Below are 18780 nucleotides of genomic sequence, written 5' to 3' on the forward strand. Positions count from 1 at the left end.
GTCATTCATTTCCTGTAACACAACAAGGACAATTTAACTTTGCCCCTGCCATGTCCCAATATTCTGCCTCTAAAGATCATGTGTGTAAAATACAGCTGGAAATATATCCTCAAGGTAAAAAAAAGAAAGTGGAAATTGGCTAAAGATCAAAGTTTACTTACATTCCATTCCTTCCTTGCTTTTTATTATCCTGTCCAAATTTAGTCTTGTGTAGAGGGCTTCTCTCCTCCCTTCCCCATGAGGGAAAGTTGAGATTAGATTACAGAATTAAATTTTGTTTTTCAACCTGTATGCAATTTGAAAGCAGGAAAATTGTTGCAGTATAGTTAAAGTGGTAAGCCTGGAAAGCTAATCTTTCTTACAAAGGTGGCTGCACTAACATTATTTGCAGAGAATGATCGTATCCATAATCCAGCAAATTCACTCTACCTCATCTATAGGCATATCTACGTCATCTACAGTAGGAGTGAGAAAATCTACAACTTTCAATTCTTTCACCATTTCTTTTCATCCTAAAGAAATCTGAAAATTGTTGCCAAGTCTTTAAAAACAAATACAGTCAACCTTCCTTTTTCACGGGGATCTGTTCCGAACCCCCTCGCGAAAATGGAGTTTTCTTATATTCAAGCCCCATTCTTTCTCCCTCTATTTGTCCCTCCTGCATAAGCCGAAGACCACGAGAACAGAGGGAGGACTGTAGAAGCAAAAACTATTGTAAGCTTTTTAAAAGGTTTTTATATTGTGAGCCGCCTTGGTTCCCTTTCTGGGACAAAGATGGCATAAAAATGAAATAAATAAATGAATAAATAAATTTCTTTCTAACTTTATACTGGGCAAATTGAATAGATGCAGCTATTCCTAGCCTGGATAGGATTATGCTTTACTTGCCTGCTATACAAGTGTTAAATATGAGGTACAGCTCTAGAAAGAAAGAGCTGATAACCCAAATTCAGCATCACAAACCTGGTTGAATACAGAAGGCTCAAAAGCTGGACTCTTAAGAATAGGGATGGAAAGAATATAAGAAAATAGTGTAGACATGGTTGAAAAATGTGTTTTGCTAGTGTCAGGAAAACCCAATGAGGAGAAACCCAGATGGATGAGAATCTTTGCAACTTGAGATCTATTCAGTGCAAATATCATGTGTATGGGATTTTTGTGCTTAAGGCAGCATTTTCTGTGCACAAAGCATTTTTTTTTCTGCAAAAGAAGATTCTGTGGAGAAATATTATTTTCTGTATGGAAAATGTTTTTGGCAAAAAATGATCTTTTCTGTACAAAAAAATGTGCATTTTGCACAGGGAAGCCTCCAAATGCAGCTGTTCCCACAAAAAGATCACAGCTGATTTTGCTCAGAATAAGTCCCAAATTATTAATAGTTTTCATTTTGTACAGTTTTCAAAAACTATTCTGTTACCAGGAAAGAAATAGTTGAAATCACTCATTTTACTCAGATTGTTAAAATTATGCATTGTTTCCTTCAAGAATGAAATGAACAAAGAATTACATGACTATGTAAGAGTTAAGCAGCCAAAGCCCTTGGCTTGGCTAGATGAATCTGTTGGTTTTGGTAGCTCTCATTTTTTTTTTTTTTTAAAAAAAAAATCCAAATCCTTTCCACTCTAAAGATGGGGGGGAAATTGCAGATGCTGACAATTTTTTATCAGAAACAAACTGACACAAAAGCCTTGCCCATCTGTCAGCTACAGTGGTGGGATCTTCCTGGGAGAATTCAGAGAGTCATTCTGTGAGATGTGACCATAGTAATAAAGTATTCCTATGACTACAGTGTATCCTTTCAGATTTCTAAAATAACTTAACATGTAGCTATGTTCTTCATATGTTCTCATTCTTATGTAACTATTTGTATGTTTTATTGGTATGCCAGGTTTTGGCCACCTCATCAAACAGTTGTTGACGCTAGCGGGTGGTCGCTTGGTGCTGGCCCTGGAAGGAGGACATGACCTTACTGCCATCTGTGATGCATCAGAAGCCTGCCTCAGTGCTCTGCTAGGAAATGAGGTAATTGGTCAGTTCACACACACACACACACACACACACACACACACACACACAATCGCTGAGAAGACATTGAAAGATTTCTTTGTATGTTGCCATGGATTGATTGATTAATAGTACAGTACACAATAAGGAAAAAGCGAATGGTGTACCAGACTATCCTAAGGAGCTTTGCTGTCGGAGTCAAAGGGCAAACAAGTGATGCACCCAACCCTCCATTTCATCCACAGTTACATCTGATTTTAGGATTGCAGACTCGATAGCATCCTTTTTCATATCTTAGTCACTAGTTTAGAAAGTGCAGGACAGGCTTTGAGACACCCAGGTCCTCATCTCTCAGCATCCCCTGTCAGAGATGGCTCTCACTCTGCCTAATGACTGGTCCTGATATGATAGATTTTTCTTTTAAACTTAATTGTTAAATGAGATTAAGAAGTGCTGGAGTGTAGAAGATGAAATGGCCCAAAGGCAATATCTCTCAGTCTGAACAGCTTGCCAAGCAACTGTAGTGGGGTGGCTAATCTTAAGCACCACCAACCAAGATTATGTGGATTCATCCCACTACCATATGGTGACTTCCCCTCCTCTCCAGTTTGCACTATGAACTGCCACTGGTCTCAAATGGAGAAGGAGCAATGTATGGGAAGGGAATCTAGATTTCTCTGCCTCATTCTCCTACTTGTGACCGTTATCCTCTTTTGGTTTTGACACTAGGACTAAACAATCTGGGTACCAACAGCCCATCATCTGAAGGTAGGAAGATGTAGATTCCACAATGATGAGATGAAAAGTAACCTCACCCTACCCTGAGACCATGGGTTGTCAATGTATTGAGGTAATGGGTTGCAGGGAAGAAGTGTGCAGAGTAATTATTCTGTATTCTTTCATATCCATTTTGCTAACCATTTCCAGTATTCAAATTTGACATTAGAAGCTCAGAAACCTGTGAATCCTAGGCTCCCCAGCAGAAAACCATTTCAAGTGAAGCAGTATACAGAAAAGTTCATTTTTTCTCAACTATGGCTGCATCGATACATCAGAATTAATTCAGTTTGGCACTGCTTTATGTGCCACGGCTCAGTGCTATGGAATTCTGGTATTTGTTGGGGGGGGGGGTGTTTTTTGTTTTGTTTTTGAAATACTTGGCCTTCTCTGTCAGAACTCTCTGGTGCTATGACAAGTGACAAATCCCAGGATTCCATAGGATGAAGTCATGTCAGTTAAAGCAGTATCAAACTGTATTAATTATGCCATGTGGCATGAGCCTGAATACCTGCTTCTGGTTGCTTCCTAGCTCCTTAAATAACAGAGCTTTGGAAAGTCTTTCTATGCACTGTGTCCTCTTTGGATTGTGACCTGATCATTGTGGCTGGAGGATTCAGGGAACTAGAGACCTGATAAGTATCTTTTCCAAGCTCTGGGTAAGGCAAGATGGTGAGTGCATGGGTAAGGGATACCCCACTTTCAATGAAGAATTAAGAATTACTTGTTACCAGTTGACAAGAGTTTATCATTTCTGACATCAATCCATATTTTTTGAGCAGATTCCTGCTCTCTCTCCTGGCAAGCTTACTATGCCTCTTAGGACCTGACCAATGAAGCTGAAAGTTTACATTGGTCAATGTTTGTCAATTAGGAATCAATTCCCACTTATCCGACAAAGTCATCCTTCCCGTTGCATCTATGTTCATATTTGCAAATGATGTTTATGTTCAGTGGCGTCACTAGGGTTGGTGTCACCTGGTGTGGTAACACATGGTGCCATCCCCTTCCATTGACCTCCTCCCATTTCACAATAGAATCCTTAGTAATTTTAACATCCTCTAAAGAAACTGGCCAAGAAAATCCCATGATAGATTCACCTTAAGGCTGCTATAAGCCAGAAATAACTTGAAGGTACCCAACAGCAGCAAAAAATGTACTCCACTAAAAAAGTAATGCTATCTGCTGAATTCTGAAAGCAGAAGATTTGGAAAAGGGCAAGCTGCTGGAGGAGAAAGTGGTCCTTGAGAGCACTGTGTCCTGACCCACATAGAACATAAGAGAATGTTGAGCTTTTGCTAAAATATCCATCTAGCCAGGAGCACAGTATATGTTTTTGGGCATTGTATGGTACTACTCTTTGTTCCCTTTCTGTAAAATGGGAGAATGACATTTGCACACATTCAATGTACTTAAAAATAGTAATGTTATTACCTTTCGGTGAAGCATACATACTTTTCGGAATTTGTGCTGCCATTGCTCCTTAAAATCCCAGACTGGATTTATTTGGAATGTTTTGAACTGGGCTAGAGGTACAAACCAAGCACTTTTTTGAATCAGAGAAAGGGGTAATATACTACTGAGGACCTCTGGGAACAGGACTGGCCCTAGGATGAGGTAGAGTGAGGTGGCTGATCAAGGAGCCTGAGAGCCTGGGGGAGGACTTTGGGTGAAGCACAAATGTAAAATATCCTTTCTTTGGACATATGTTACTGCTGTACTCAATAGGACACTGTTGGATCCAACCCATAATAAAAACCCTACAGACAGCTCTAAGATCTGGCCTGCATCTGCACTGCAGAAATAATGCAGTTTGACAGCATTTTAACTGCCATGGCTCAATGCTATGGAATTCTGTGATTTGATAGCAGTTAAAGCAAAGTCAAGCTGCATTAAATCTGCAGTGCAGATGCAGCCCTAGTCTTTGAATGGTTAATTTCATTCATATAAATATTTCTATGCTGATCTACTGCGTCCACTCATTAGCTGTGTAAATTATGTCCATTCAGCTCCTAATTTGTCCAGCCAGTTCAAACAATCTGTTTCACTTTTTATTAAGAACAATGAGGAGGGGGCGGGAAATGGTCAAATGGAGTCACCCATTATCATAATTTGAAGATGCAATTCTCTGCAGGTGATTAATAGGGTAATTAGATCGTTATTCTCTGGCACTTCCTTTTTGCAGATTGTGCTAACTTCACACTCGCCTCAGTTTCGAAAATATTGGCAAGGCCAACCCTGGCTTCTCATCACGGCACATGCAATTGAACTTAAATTAGGAAGGTCAGGAAAGGCCTTTGTAAGGTACTCTGCAGTTTGTCAGATGTATTTATTCATGTGCTGAGGATTAGCATTCATAAACATGAATGCAGGGGGCTTTGGAATATTTCTGCTTTGCCTTTGTTGTTCTTGGCTGGAATCTGTCAGTGCAGAAATATGCTGCTCCATTTAGGCTACTATCAGCAAGCACATGTGACTGAGCATGTGCATGCACACACACACACACACACAGAGAGAGAGAGAGAGAGAGAGAGATCCACAGACAGAGACCCACACACTCATCTATAAAATAAAGCAACTGTAAACCTATTAGTGGCTTCCAGCATTCCTGGTGAGCTAGTCAGACACAAAGATGTCATGTCACAGCCTTAGCAGTGGAAAAAAGGGGGAGAAAATGCTTTTTCCAATTAAATTGGTCTCAGAAGCCTTGGAAGGAAAACATCCTGACAGCCAAGAGGGACGAAACAACCAAAATAACAAAAGGCATTGGTTTCTGGAGAGCATGTGCATAAAAGTGATCATTTTAGCAAAAACACACTGGATTTGATTTAAAGAAAGTGGTGCTTAGGTGTGACCCATTGAAACCAATAGGACTTCACTTGCTCAACTGATTGCAATGGATTTACTCTAAGTGTGACTAAATCTGTGTCTAATCCTTTGACTGGAAGCCTGTTGGTATCTTAGGCATGCCTATGTCCCCTTGAGAAAGCAGTTGGATACAACTACCTTCAGTTCAAGGTTGCAGAAGTGGAATTGTGCATGAGGTGCCATAGCACATTGTTGTATGGAGTGTATTGTATGGATAGACATTTGGTTGTGCATTCCATTGCCTATTTGGGGCCTTGGTTGCATTGCATAACATTGTCATTTAGCAAAAGGGTTGCATGGTTCAACAAGAGATGTACACAATACAACCCTGATGTGGTCTTTTGTCCATTGCATTTTAGTTCATTGATGTTATGAATTCTATTAATACATGCCATGTGCTTAGCGTTTATATGAGACATAGGGATAATTTAAAATACAATAAGAAAAGCATCATTATATAGAATGCAATGATTCACAAAACAGTCTACTGTGTTTATGTGAGCACGTGTGTGCGCATGTATTCTGGGGATGTATAATATAATTGCAGATTTTCTTAGCCTCACTGAGAAAGGGTGTCTTTACACATTAATACCCCCAATTGAAACACTGTAAGAGTCTTCACATTACAAAACTAATTGCAGAAAAATCATTCACACAAAACTAACATTTCTGTACAAAAAATAGTGTACTTCCTACAAAATACATTTTTACACAAAGAATGCACAATTTTATATATGTATGTATGTATGTATGTATGAAATGAATGAATGCTAAAAAAAATAAAAAGTGTGCATTGTATTGTTGACCACAGAGAGAAAATTCTTCTTTCTTGTATTGTTCACAAAATAGCCCTATTAGTCTGTTACACCATAAAGATGGTGAAAATGGAAGGTTTTCCCATTCTTAATTCCACAAAAATGTATTTACCCAGAAACCTTCCTGCTCTGAGGCAGAACTTGGAAAAGTTAAATTTTTGACTCTTAACTCCCTAAATTCCAGTTTGCTTACTTTCTTACATGTAAAAATAAAATAAGTATAATATTATATCCCTAATTTGCATGTGTGCATATACAGCTAGGCTCTGAAAATATTCCACATTTCATGCAGAACAGGTCAACAGCTTTAAATTGTACTCTGTTCTGCACTTATCTGGGAATAAGGCCCATAAATCTTTGCTTCTAAGTAGATCCTTTACTGACTTATTTGTGACTAGGCCCTGTATAGGCTGAGAGGGAGCAATATAAACCTCCCCATGAAAGGCATTGCAAAGATTAGGCACAAGACCACAGAGAAAGCACTCTCCCTGTCTCTAATCTTTTGATGTTGGAGGCATATACAGGAGAGTTTTTAATTTTAAAAATGGATATACAAATTTTATACAGTTCTTTATTCAAACAATTCAAATCGGGCAAGAGTGAAGGGCTGGTATCCTACACTGAAGTTGTGGATTTGTAACCTAGAGTTTTGGCTCTGTAACTGCTCTGTATTCAGCCATGCTCTGTCTTCATAATCATGGCATTATTGCCACAATCACAAATGCCCCTCAAATCCCACCTTAACAGCCAGCAGTTGCACTGAGTGGTGAAGGTATGTTCTGCTGGCAATTGAGGCACAGGAGGATGACATTTCAAAGCTCCTTTTACCAGTGATATATTTTGCAACAATCAGAAGCAGGATGTCTGTTGGGAATGGGATTCTTCATTGCACAGAGATCACTGGCAGGAAGGAACTGAAAATATCATCTGCTATGCCCCAGTTGACAGGAGAACAGACCTCTGTCACTTGATGTGGCTGCTGGCCCTTAAAGTAGGTTTGGGAAGTTGGATCAGGAGATGAAATAAAGGCTGCTGCCAGACTGCAGGAATAATGCACTGCTTTAACCATCATTACTTCATCCTAAGGAATCCTGGGGTTTGTAGTTTGTTGTGGCACCAGAGCCCTCTGGCAGAAAAGGCCAAAGATCTCACAAAACTACAGTGAGTCATGGCAGTTAAAGCAGTGTTAAGCTGCATTAATAGTTGTGCATTCATAACAATATCACTGATGTAGGATCTCAGTGAATATCTATAAGAAGGCAAAGGCTTCATGCTCATTGTAGCAAATAAAGAGAGAAAAGTTAACAACTCTCCATAAATTACTGTGCACTCTAGGTGGAAGTATTGTATTGGTGTTTTGGTCGACTATATAGTCTAGTTTCTCTTTATTATTTTACTAACTGGCCTGGTAAGTTAAGTGATCTATCCAAATAACCTTCATTTTAAAAAAAAAATGGGTATAGGACATTCTTGTTACATATTACTGTGTACATTACTGTGTATAAATTAAAATTTACAAAAACACATGTGTTCTGCAGAGATAGGAAATGAAGCCAGAGCTTGGAAATGTTATTTGTTTGGAGTATCATTCCCAGAATCCTGCAACCAACATGTCTGTAGGATTCTTGTAACTGAATCCTAAAAAAACTTTCCAACCTCTTGTGTGAATCATGATGCATACTCTTGATTAATCTTCCATACATTCAAACCTGCTGGCTCAAGATAGGTTAAAATTTCCTACTCCCCTAAAATTTCCAGCTCAACATGTCCTACTGGCTCCTCTGTTTTATCTGAACATTCTTCCAAGAATGACCCCCACACCCTCTTTGTCCAGAATTGCAGAAGAACCCCATTCCTTGTGAAGTCAACTGTGACTCATCTGTTGTTCTGGCATAATGGATGCCCCTTCAATAATGCTGTCACCAAGGGCTAAATACATGCTTATAAACCAACCCTTAAATATTATGCTTCTCTATGCATTTGTAGAACTAAATACAGTTCTAAATACATTTGACTTGGAAGTGAGTCCCATTAATTTCAGTGTATTTGATTTCCAAGTATGTGTGCTTTGGATCACAGCCCACGTTTGGATATTACACAGAGACCTAACTTGGATCCAAATCACACTTACTTGCATTCCAGTGAAACCAATGGGACCTACTTCTAAGTGTAAACTTATTTTTTAAGTTTCAGAATAACATTGAGAATCAATGGCTTTCCTCCCAAAGGGATTCATATCAGCTTTCCATCACTGTTTATAAAGATAGAAATGTGGAAATGGATAGAATCTATGTGGGTATCCAAAGTCCAGGTTTCTACACCCCATTTAGGCATTCTGGAGGAACATTTAAAGAATAGGAAACATGTTATACACAGGCTCTGCTGCCCAGAATTTATGAAACTTTCTCTCTCTTTTTTAGTCAAAATCCCATAATCCCCTAGGCAGCAGGAGCACTGGCTGTGATGGCTGGAGATGGGCCCCATCTGGGAGGTGGGGCCCACAAATTTAATTTTTTTGAAGCTCTGCCACTGAATGAGAGGGTGAATTCTTCAAGTCTTAGTGGAATTAAGAATGGGAAAACAGCGCCTAAATACCCTATAGGCTCCAGATCCCACCTGATCTTGAAAGCTAAGCAGGTTCAGCCCCGCTTAGTACTTGGATGGGAGACTGCCAATGAATACCAGGTGCAGTAGAGTATATTCCACAGGAAGGAACTGACAAAACCACCTCTAAATGTTTTTTGCCAAAGAAAATCCTATGAAATTCATGGGGTCACCATACGGCAGGCAACATGAAAGCACATACATGCAGTGGAGTGGGAAAATCTTCAACTTCACCTTTTCCTGCACATTGACTTTTTAATGCTCATATTCTTTCTGTTTTGAATGTAAAGAAAACTGTGCATTTGGGTAAATTATTTAGAAACAATCCAAGACAAAATTATCTTCCATTTACTGAATATTGAAATCCTTATTTCAGGGACTGGGAGTGGGTGGCATGATGTGGACTGAGCTGATGCAAAACAACCATGAACCATTTAGTGGGTGACTTTAGAACACATCCATTATAAGGCACCTGTCAAAACAAAAAGAGTGATGGTTTCAGCTAATTAGAAAAAAGAATGGCTTGCAAACAGACAAATTGTTCCGAGTGTCACATAGTTTTCGACTGTAATTTGAGAACTCTGATTGAATAAAACAGCAGTTTTTCATGGGAGTCTCTGAATTAACCCATAAAAATTCATCATCATACATGAATTTGGATGTTGCTTTTAAAAAAATTACCACAATGCTATGTGAAGATTTCAGTTAGGACAAAATGTAATCTCAGTCTGCAAGACTAAAATGAACCTGAGATCAACCACAAACAAAACCCTCTTGCTAAACTTTGTATCTATATGCATTTAAATTAAATCAATGTAATTGTCCTTTTAAAAATTTCAGTTGTTTTAAGCAAATAAATGTAATTAGATTTCCTTGTGAAAATCAACTAAATTTAGATGGGTCACAATAACAAAGCAACACCAGAGCTTGGGGAACTACCTTTAAAAAGTAATTGGTTATCATTATAATTCTAAGGCCCTGAAAAGCAGATAGCCAATGATATAGTTAGAATTTTAAAGAAATTACTCTTTGTTTTCCCATTCCTCAAAAGTAATTAATGTCTAAATGCTACAAGCTGCTAAATTCTACCCAATGTGATCCCATTCACCTTGTTTTGCCTCAACAAGCATAACACAGACATAGAAGCACAAGGCAGCACTTAAACCATGTGAACCAGTGACTACAACTCAGATGTCAGGTAACAGGACTAAGGTTTCTTGCACACAACACAGTTATAGTGCTATATGAAAAATGCCTATAGAACTGCCATGAGGCCTGCCTCCACAATTCTATGCTTCATAGTTTGGTGAGGCACTAGAGTTCTCTGGCTGAGAATTCTAGATAGCCCTCCCTGCACATCCCAGGATTTCACAGAATGCTGCCATGTCAGTTAAAGTGAAATCAGAGATATAATTGTGTGGTGGGAAAGCATTCTTAAAAAAAAAAAACCCACCTCTTGAGGCCCTGGTAGAGTTGCCAGTGCAAGATCATCCCAAACTTTTAGGTTTCCAAGCCACAACCTGAGACCATGGGATGGCCCCACTGATATCATTAAGCATTGTACATTAAGTACAAATCACAGTTTCTCACAGCTTGTCATTCAAACACACACAACATACTATACTTTTCTGTTTGAAATGAAGAAAGAAATGTTAGCTAAAGGGCCAGTTCCCAAATCAAGCTGAAATGGGCAGATAATTTCTTGCCACTCACTTAGGGTGATAAGGAACATTTAATATAGTCTATTTGCCTCTAGTCAGAAAATAGATTCACGGCAGAGTAGAAGGTGATCCCTAGTGCCACAACTGGGAAAGAGAAAGGAAGATAACGAAATAAATATATAGACCTCTTGGGGAGTCTGTGCAAGCTGAAGCATCAAATCAATTAATCATTTTAAACTGTAGCAAGCTTGTTCCCTGTTGTCTGAGTCCTTACTGACTGCCTGGGGATAACCCCATCAAAACTGGAGAATTTGCACCCTTTTCTCCTGCCTGGAGATGGCCCACAACTGGAGACTCAGGTCCGGGCCTTGAGATCAGGCAATCCTAGCCCTAGACAATAGTACCAAAAAAGTAATATTAATAGTAATAGGCTAAATAGATAGAAACCTATTCAATATAAGGCAGCTCTTTCCCTCTCTTTAGCTATCTATGTATCCCCACCCTCAAATTTCCCACCTTGGCCAAGAATGTTAAAACCACATTATATGGTTAACTCACACCTACTTCTAAAGGCACAGTGGAGCTTTGGCAGATATTACCTGGCCTGCTTTGAGCTGCCATTTCTTTGAAAATCTTTCCCTTGTGTACATGGATTTCTCTGGAAGCAAAGACAAGAAAGCATAATACAGGCCAAGTGGGCTAACTTCAACACTTTGAAAAATATTCTTCAGTGTATCTTTGAAGGCTGATCCATCAAATGGGCTTTGTTGCTCCTGCGTTGACCTTAGTCAGTTGTTTATGCAAAATTCTTTTATAAAGATGTAGTTCCAGCATCTTTTTACCATTTTTTGTACTCTTTGGCTCCAGAGCTAATAGAATACCAAGAAGTGTAGGAGTGAAGGTGACGGTGCTATGTCTGTCAGCTGTAGAGTGATTCCTTTTGTTCAGTGCTGGTCTCATGATATTTTCCAGGGACACCCTCTTGTCTATTTAATTTAATGATTAAGTTTTTAAAATGGGGGGAGAATGAAATATGGATCACTGCCACCAGAAATTGTTCTTTGTGATGTAGATACTGTAGTGTCTCTTTTTCTCAGAAAGGATAAAGCTAGTAGCTATTACACTCTGCTGGCTTATTTTATTTCATTTCATTGGTGATTTTTTCATAACAATGGGGCATCTAGGTCAAACAGGGTATAAATTCATTGATCATGCCTCTGAAGCTGAAGCTTTACTAACATACAGCAAAAGCTAACTAGAAAACAACAGTACTCACTAACTTTCCAAAAGGACTGCAGTAACATCCAAAATCCACAAAACAATGACACCTGTATCAGGCCAGGCAAAATGCATCAAAATGCAGACTTTCAGAGCTCCATTGGCTTTTTCATCAGGCAAAGGTGTTAAAAATTATACAGGAGAAAAAATATATGTTGATGTTAGTTACATGGCTACATTTTGTTAAGCTATTGACAAAATGGTGGTGGTCTTCTGAGTATGGAGGGATATCTATGTAAGCAGGCCACCGTTCCTTCTAGCTATGTGGTACTGGCAGACAAAGTATTTTAAAGTCCAGGAAATGTAAATTCCATCCACAAAATAAAAAGGTACTTCCTATGAGATCCAGGATGTCTCAGTCCTTCATGAGGCTACAAACTCCTTTATTAGGCAGAGAACATTGAATATCTCAAAAAGCCTGCATGTAAATCTACAGCGCTATATTTAAAATGTTTTACCTTTGTTGGAGGTAGACACCTCAATTAGTAAAGTCCTAGTCCTTTGGCTCCCCCCCCCCTTTTTTTTTTTTTTCCAGCTAAAATGCAGCATCTTCACATTCAGGAAATATACTTAAGAGTAACCATGTTGATCATATAGCAAAGTACAATAACATCTAAAATCCACAGAACAGTGATGCATTTATTGGGCCAACCAAACCGAATATAATATATGTTACAGGTTTTCGAAGCTCTGCTAGCTATTTTGCAGGGGAAAACATTCCATAGGAACCTAGGAACACTGGAACTGTACCTGAAGATCCTCTCATATACCTTCCAACATTTCACAGATCAAAATCAGGACACATAGCCAAGAAACATTAGAGTGTGGTCAAGATAGCAAAAGTTATTAATGAGGAAGAACATACAAGCTAGGAGGCTGCAGCGGTTTGCCTTTGTCAATGTCTGCAGAAAAGGGCAATATTCTTCCTCCTCCTCTTCTTCTGCCCACCCCCCACCCCACCCCACCACTCATGCTTTTCCTTCACTACAACAGCAGACCCCTCCTCGGGAGGAAGCCATCGCCGCAGTGAAGCCAGGTGTCCCTTAAGCCTTTTGTAATGCCTACTCACATAAACGCATTGAGATCTGTTTGTAGAGAGATTTTGTAGCATCTTTGAGACTCACTAAAAGAGAGAAGTTGGCAGTATAAGCTTTTGTAGACTTAAATCTAAGAAAGCCCATGGTGCCAACTTCTTTCCTTCGATGAGTCTCAAAGGTGCTACAAGATCTCTCTATGTACTGATTTTACAGATTAACATGGCTATATCTTTGAACTGAGATCTGTTGTTAACATAGGTATGTATCTCTTATGATTTTCATCTCTCCAGAACTGCAACTTCCAGCAATGACTTGTAAGCCATCATATATCTGATACCATAGACACAGATTCTCATTTGGAAAGCACTGGCCCCTGTCCAAGTGGATGCACACTTGACAACAGATAGGCTGTACCTAGAGAACCCCCTTTGCAAAAAAAAAAAAAAAAACCTATGTCCGTCATATAGCAATAGCAAGTACATTTCTATACCACTTATCAGTGAACTAACTCTCCCTAAGGGGTTGCTGACCTATGAAAGAATGGAAGGCAGAGTGGACCCTGGAGCCCTGCCTGGGATTGAACTCACAACCTTGAGGCTGTGAGTGTTTGCAGTACCAGCATTTAACCACTGTGCCACCAGAGGGGGAAAACGGGCAGAATTAAATGCCCATGTTGTAGAGCTTATTGATTCTGTGAAAGTGGTTGGAACCGTCCATTTTTACATGTGTTCACCCATAAACTCCAAGCATGTTCTGTGTGATTAAGCTGTTTCAAGTGCAGAGTTGCAAATATTTCTGGTTCAAAAAATGAATGGGGGTTGATGGTTACCACAAAGTCACATGTTCCAATGGAAAAGGGCATAGTGGCAATTATTAATGTCCTTCACCCAAAAGAACACATCCACTGCAGAATAATCTACACAACTGAAGGCAACAGCAGGACAAATGTGTCTACATGTGTTGTCAATAGCTCAGGTATTCAACCACAAGATATGTGTTAGATGTATTCAGTATTACATTGAAGATATTTGATAGTACTAGTGAAACACAGCATTCGGAATGTGTAAACATCAGTTCTGATTTTCCCCTTCTCTAAATTATGTTACTGTTGATGGAAGTTGGGAGTTGGGAGGAAATAAGCACGACCGCATGCCCCGTCAGTTTTAAGATAATGTTTTGTTTTGGCATACAGCTGCTCCTGTGGACACAATGGGATTTGATTTGTAAAGAGCCAACCAAAATTACCCAAATAACTAGCATTTTTAAATGACTAATAGACATGCACCTGCTCAAAAGATTCCATAGATTAGTCTTGCAGTCAGAGGGAAGGCCCCTTGGAATTCAATTAGAAGGCAGAAAAACAGAAAGCAACATGGTGTCCCCCTCTCCATTTCATGGGAGGAATCCCCACAAGTTAGCTCACTAGTTCTCTGGCTGGGATTTTCCTGAGACTTAAGCATGTTCTGTGTGAGTTGCTTCCATGTGGCTTATGGCACTTTTGTACTCTTTTTCACTTGAATTGTTTCCCCCCTTGTAGCTGGAGCCACTCTCTGAAGATATCCTCCATGGAGCCCCCAATGCAAACGCGATGGTTTCTTTGCAAAACATCACACAAATTCACAGTAAGTTTTAGTAGCCTTATTCATATATTAATAATAGATCTTCTTAGATGAATAGTTTTGTAAGTTGCATAAACCCAGAAATAAGTAAGCAATTGATTTACCTGAATAGTCTGGTAAATATTCATATACGACTGGAATGATCTCATTTTCTTTTATATCCTTCTCATTGAGCTGGATCCAGATCAGACCAGTAATGCCAGGGACACACTACAGCTTGGAAAGGTTAGCTTTGGGGACAACAACAAAACCCTTCAGGAAACATGGACAAAGAACCTACATCAAGCAGGCACAGTGTAACACTGCCTGTGCAGTTCTGTGCCCTCTCCTTTCCCTCCCAACTGTCAAGCCTTAAGATGGGCTACCCTTGCTATTGTTTACTGATGGGGAGAGGAGTGAGGGAGAGACCTTTCAGGTCATGAAAGAGCAGCTGGTCTTGTCTCAGAGTGTGGAAGAAAAGCGGTTAAGCTCTCAGATGGAATGTACCCTCTTTTCCCTTCCCCATGGACCTCAAACCAGCTACATCTTCAGCATCTGAACTGTCTTGCCTTCACTTTCCCTTCCCCATCAACAGTGAACAGCAACAGAAGCCCCTCAAAGGGCATAACAGTTTCCAAGGCAGGGAGGTTTTGGATAGGGTGCAAAGAGACAGAGAATAGTTCTTTGGATCCCATCCAAAAGAATGTAAGCTGCACTTATGTGCACATATATCACAAACAGGATTCTGCCCAGCTACACCAGCCAGGGTTCTTACAGTCTCCCAAACTATTTTTCTACAATTTTATCCCCAATCTTTGAAAAATGCTTCAGAATTTTGGGTTTGGGATTTACTTCCTCACCTAAAACAGGGGAAAAAATCCAGCCAATTTTCAGCTGGAATCAAAAAGGTAAGTGAGACCAGATCTCTTCCAAGATGCTCAGAATGCATTGGTGCAGCACACTGAGATGAATAATGACCCCTGCCACCAGCACTGTCATCATCTTGTGAAATATAGAAGAGCATTAGCTATTCATATGTTTTGTTCACTCAGCAGATTTCTGTTTCTAATAGGCTTCTGGGAGCATGGAACAAATTGTAAACAAGGTGTGCTGGCATGTACACCTTGTGTTGAGGGCAACATTCTGTGTACTTTTGTGTTTGTTTCTGTTTGTTGCTGCTACCACTGCTGCAAGTTTAGTGGCAGCAAGAGATTCTTGGGAAACTGATGGAATGAAGAGTGCTCACCCCTGCAGGAGAGGATGAGTGCCCTCTGGATTTTCTCTCTCTCTTATCCTCTCTCTGTGGAGCATGAATAGGTGTACTACCATGCAGTTGATGGTGGTGAAGCGAATGAGACAGATACTAGAGTGACATTAGCAGAAGACTCAAAGAGAGTCTGACCAAACATGAGCCTATTTGAAAGCCTACTCTGTGGCAGTGTGGGTAGCAATTATATATATTGCTGCCAGCATTGCATCTGCACAGAGTCATCCAGCAGAGCTGTTCTGAATGGTCAGGAGTTTTTTGCACACTCCTCCTCAAGTAGAAACATGATGGCCCACTGCAAAGAATTTGCATGACACTTTGTAGATAAAGTCGCTCAGATCCACTCCAACTTGGATGCTATAGTTAATACAGTGCCAGGGAATGTAACCTTGGCATCTGTCTATCCAGTGTTAATGGATACACTTCAGTTTGTGCAGCCAGATGATGTGGACAGGATTCTTGGAGAGGTGAAACCCACCACATGTGTCTCAGACCCTTGTCTTTGGCTAATTAAACAGGTAAGAGGGGGACTGAGTGAGGGAGGTAGTCAGTGCCTCCTTACAATAAGGCAGAGTTCCATCTTACCTAAAGGAGGTGGTTGTGAGGCCTTTGTTTAAAAAGCCATCCCTGAATCCCACAATGATGAATAATTATTGGCCATTGTCCAACCTACCATTTTTGGGTAAGGTACTGGAACATGTGATGGCTTCCCAACTCCATCCAACTCAGTTTCTGGATTAAATGGATTATCTAGATCCATTTCAATCTGGTTTCAGGCCTGGCTATGGAACACAGACAGCCTTGGTTGCCTTGGTGGATGACCTAGGCAGGGAACTGGACAGGGGAAATGTGTCCCTGTTAGTTCTGCTAGAGCTCTCAGTAACTTTCAATACCATCAACCATGGTATCTTTTGGATCACCTCTCTGGGATGGGACTTGGATGTACTGTTTTACAGTGGCTGTTTCTTCCTGGAAGGATGAAAGCAGAAGGTGGTGCTGCGGGACTCCTGTTCGATCCCCTGGCCTGTGGGGTCCCTTTGGGTTCTGTGTTGTTCCCTATACTATTTAACATATACATGAAACCACTGGGAGGGGTAATCCAGAGTTTTGGGGTGGGGTTGCCATCAATATGCAGATGACACCCAACTCGATTATTCCTTTCTACCTCAATCCAAGGAGGATGTCTTGATCCTAAACCAGTGTCTGTCATCAGTAATGGACTGTATGAGGGCAAACAAATTGAAACTTAATCCAGACAAGACAGAGATGCTCTTGGTCAGTCGGAAGGCAGATCGGGGAATAGGAATACAATGTGTATTAGATGGAGTTATGCTCCCCCTGAAGACACAGGTTTGTAGTTTGGGGTACTCCTGGACTCAGCTCTGAACCTGGAGGTCCAAATCTGTGATGTGACCAGGAGTGCTCTTGGACATTTGAAACTTGAGCACCAGCTGCGCCCTTTCCTTGGGATGCCAGATCTGGCCTCAGCTGTACATGCCTTGGTTACATCCCGTTTGGGCTACTGTAATGTGCTTTACTTGGGGCACAATTCAAAGTGCTGGTTATGACCAATAAAGCCCTATGTGGTCAAGTCCAGGCTAGTTGGCAGACTGTATCTCCCTCTATGAGCTGGCCCAGGCCCTGAGATTCTCTGAAGAGGCCCTTCTCTCAGTCCCACCCCCATCACAAGCACTATTGGTGAAAACACGAGAGGGGCTTTTCCATGGCTGCTCTTAGACTGTGGAACTCCCTTCCCAGGGAAGCCAGAATGCTCCTCTCCTTGTTGGCCTTCTGCTGGCAGATTAAAATCTTCTTAAGCAAGCAGGCTTTTTAAAACAGAATGTTCTTAAAGAACCAGCTTAGAGTGTTTTTTTTTCCATTTTAGGTGTTTTAAAATTGTATCTTTTTAACAGTATTTTTATTCTTTTAATAAGTAATCTATTTTAATACTGTAATAATTTAATTCTGTTTTAATGTATCACTTTTCTACGTTTTACAGTATTGTTGTTTTAATGTTGTGAGCCGCTCTGGGTCCCAGTTCTGGGAAAAGAACAGGAAATAATAATAATAATAATAATAATAATAATAATAATAATAAGTTCATCACCCAGGGGGATTTGTAAGTCATCAGCTGCTTAAATGTACACCGTCAATACAAAGGAATATTATGATATATTCAAAAAAGCATAGGAAGCTGTCTTATATTGAGCCATACCATTGGTTCATCTAACCAGGACTATCAGCACTGACTGGCATAAGCTCTCCAGATTTTTCAGCACATCTTTTTCAGCCCTGTCTGGAAATGCTGGGGTTTGAATCTGGGACGTCTGCAAGTATAGCTCATGCACTGACTGGGTGACAGCCTACCTGGGTTGTGAATTGCTATTCATTTATTTTATTAATGCCCTTGCAAAACTTAAGTGGCAAAAAGGGGTTTCATTTCTTTTATGGCAGAGTAGGGCATTAGTCCTATGCCAACAGAGCTGGTTTTCTTGCACATCTGTTTTTCTAGCAAAAATACCCCACCCACTTTGTGAATACTGAAACCCATAAATAATGGGGTTTGAATTGCTTGTTCATTGCAAAGTCTGACTGTTGCATGAATGTTCTGTGGGAACATTGTGGAATGCCCATATAACTTTTTAATTAATTTTTTGTCGTTTTAATGAATAGATATTATAGTCTCTAAATGTACCATTAGAGAATATTTTCTGTGTGTGTGTGTGTGTTTAAATAGTATTTGCCAGACACTACCATTGTTTAGTACTTTACATACATTTTTAGCCAGTTTTTAGTTATACCTCTGGAGAAAAGCCAAATGTATTCTTTATTTTTTCTTTATTTTTAGATACTTAATCAGCATGGTGTAGT

The 18780-nt window shown here is 40.0% G+C and overlaps 1 protein-coding gene across 1 annotated transcript in view; it reads left to right on the forward strand.

Moving 5' to 3' along the window:
• The window catches only part of HDAC9 (histone deacetylase 9), a 553634-nt gene that overhangs the window by 507074 nt on the left and 27780 nt on the right, over positions 1-18780 (forward strand). Inside the window, exons 23-24 of the mRNA XM_042472073.1 lie at positions 1889-2022; positions 14582-14666. Of these exons, the coding sequence (XP_042328007.1) occupies positions 1889-2022; positions 14582-14666 (219 nt within the window). The remainder of the gene's footprint in view (positions 1-1888; positions 2023-14581; positions 14667-18780) is intronic.

This window comes from Sceloporus undulatus, chromosome 6 (genome assembly GCF_019175285.1).
Source record: "Sceloporus undulatus isolate JIND9_A2432 ecotype Alabama chromosome 6, SceUnd_v1.1, whole genome shotgun sequence".
NCBI classification, from domain to species: Eukaryota; Metazoa; Chordata; class Lepidosauria; order Squamata; family Phrynosomatidae; genus Sceloporus; species Sceloporus undulatus.